The sequence below is a fragment of the Apium graveolens genome, chromosome 11 (assembly GCF_009905375.1).
Source record: "Apium graveolens cultivar Ventura chromosome 11, ASM990537v1, whole genome shotgun sequence".
Taxonomy (NCBI): Eukaryota; Viridiplantae; Streptophyta; class Magnoliopsida; order Apiales; family Apiaceae; genus Apium; species Apium graveolens.
The window spans coordinates 71,196,071-71,198,061 of record NC_133657.1 but is presented as its reverse complement, the minus strand read 5'-3'; the positions used below and the strand labels follow the sequence as shown (position 1 = coordinate 71,198,061).

Sequence of the window (1,991 nt, the reverse complement as noted above, 5' to 3'; positions counted from 1 at the left end):
GTTTGGTTATTGAGACTTGATCACTCAATCTAGAGCCGTAGGAAGAAATTGATGAGAACCGTTAGATATAATTTTAAAAAATTTTATTCAAATTTATAATATATAATGATTAAAACAAGAAGTATATACCAGAATATATATATATATATATATATATATATATATATATATATCCAAAGGACAATTGAGGTAGGTGTCACTGATGAACCAGAGATGTTCAAAAAATCTGAAACCCGAAATTCGATCCGGAAAAAATCCTGAAAAGTCCGATCCGGAAAAAAGCCTGACACGGTTCAGACCGGCCCGCAGGCTTAAAGGGCCCCCTTTTTTCTCAAAAATCCGGCCCGGCCCAAAACCTGAAAAACCCGGATAAAAGTCTGAATCTAAAAAAACCCGAATAAAAGTCTGAATCCAAAAAAGCCTGGATAAAAATCTGGTTCGGCCCGGATAAAAACCCAGGCTTTTTGAAAAACCCGATTAAAAAATCGAATTTTTATATAAATTTTGAAAATATACAATATTTTTTATGATTTTTAAAATATTATATTATAATATTAGAAGCAATTAAGGTATATATGATTATGTATATATTATATTAAAAAATAATTATTTATTTCAGTGTTTAAGCTACTTTATCTCATACATCAAAATATTATTTTCTCCGGTATTTAAAATACTCTTAATTTGAGTTATAAAATATTAAAATACTTTTTTAATATATAAATAAAAAACTCGGATACTGCCATGTTCGGCCCGATACGGCCCGGCACGCGGGCCTAAAACGTGTTTTGTATTTTTTAGGAAGCCCGGCCCGACTCCCCCCAAATTTTAAAAAAGCCTGGCCCGATGCGTTTTAAAAAAAATCGGATTTTTTAAAGTACCGACCGGATCACTTTTTGAGCATCTCGGGGATGAAGTCCATATAAACATGCTTTCTATATTATTTTTGGAAGAAATTGAACGGAGGTACCATTTTTGTGAACTGAACTGGCCAGCAGTGCGAAGGAGCCAGCCAATAACATTTCTATATCCAACTTGCTGTTCTACTTCTCTATCCAAAAGACGTGTAATTATATCCACACATTTTTTTTTGGGTTGGATTACTAAATATATATTTATTATGCCTGAAATCAAAGTTGGGCCAGAAAGATATCCACACAATAATGAGTCATTCACTCCTTCCTTCGACAGCAATTGGTGTTGCGGTTGCACAACTGCCCATCTCAAACAAGATTAATAATGGTGTTCCCAATGCGAGTTATCTCAAAACTGTTGCTTCTCAGTCTCAACTGTCTCAGGATTGCAGGCCTGTTCATCGCAGCAGCAGGTATCATTCAATTCTGCATTATTAATAGTTGATTGCTAAGCATTTTCCATATTTTCAATAATATTATGTATGTGTACATAAATGCAGGAGGGGTACTACATTAGGATTGGGTGGTTTGGTGTTGGGGTTGGTACAGGTAGCTTCTGATGGATGTGCAAATGCAGCTGGTCGACGAGCTCCACCACCGCCACCCGAGGAGAAAAAAGATCCAAGCATAAATGGTGTAACGGCCAAAGTTCTTGCTAGTAAGAAACGAAAGGAAGCAATGAAAGAATCTATAGCCAGGCTTAAAGAAAAGGGCAAAGCCATCACCAACCCATCTCAATAGTGTGCTTTTTTTTTTTCTCTATTCATGGAATGCAGTCTGTAGACTTTGAGGGGTGAGATGTACGGATTTTCATTCAAAGATTCAAATAACAGATTCACCCTTTACTCAGTTCAATACTAGTTTTAGTTTAAGAGGGAGTTGTTAGCTTCTCACTCACAAAATTATGAGTATCTATTTAACTAATTTACCAAGTATCCTTGATATATTTTGAAACTCTTAAAAAATATTTGACTTAAATTTATAATTTATAAAAATTAATGAACAAATAATTATAATACAAAATAAAAATTTAAGTCTCACATTTACAATTCTTATTGTTACTCTTACTACTATCGT

At 34.1% G+C, this 1,991-nt stretch overlaps 1 protein-coding gene across 1 annotated transcript; it reads left to right on the top strand.

The window, feature by feature from the left end:
* The first annotated feature begins 1,098 nt into the window (after positions 1–1,098).
* LOC141695074 (uncharacterized) lies at positions 1,099–1,769 on the top strand. Its single transcript, XM_074499311.1, has 2 exons — positions 1,099–1,327; positions 1,415–1,769. The coding sequence occupies exons 1-2, from the start codon at positions 1,164–1,166 to the stop codon at positions 1,653–1,655; spliced, it is 405 nt and encodes a 134-aa protein (XP_074355412.1). The 5' UTR covers positions 1,099–1,163; the 3' UTR covers positions 1,656–1,769.
* Positions 1,770–1,991: the final 222 nt, after the last annotated feature.

Excerpts from the sequence above, each read along its gene's own strand:
- LOC141695074 (XM_074499311.1), top strand. The coding sequence starts at position 1,164 with ATGAGTCATTCACTCCTTCCTTCGACAGCAATTGGTGTTGCGGTTGCA. Across the intron at positions 1,328-1,414 it reads CCTGTTCATCGCAGCAGCAG|GAGGGGTACTACATTAGGAT; the intron begins GTATCATTCAAT and ends ACATAAATGCAG.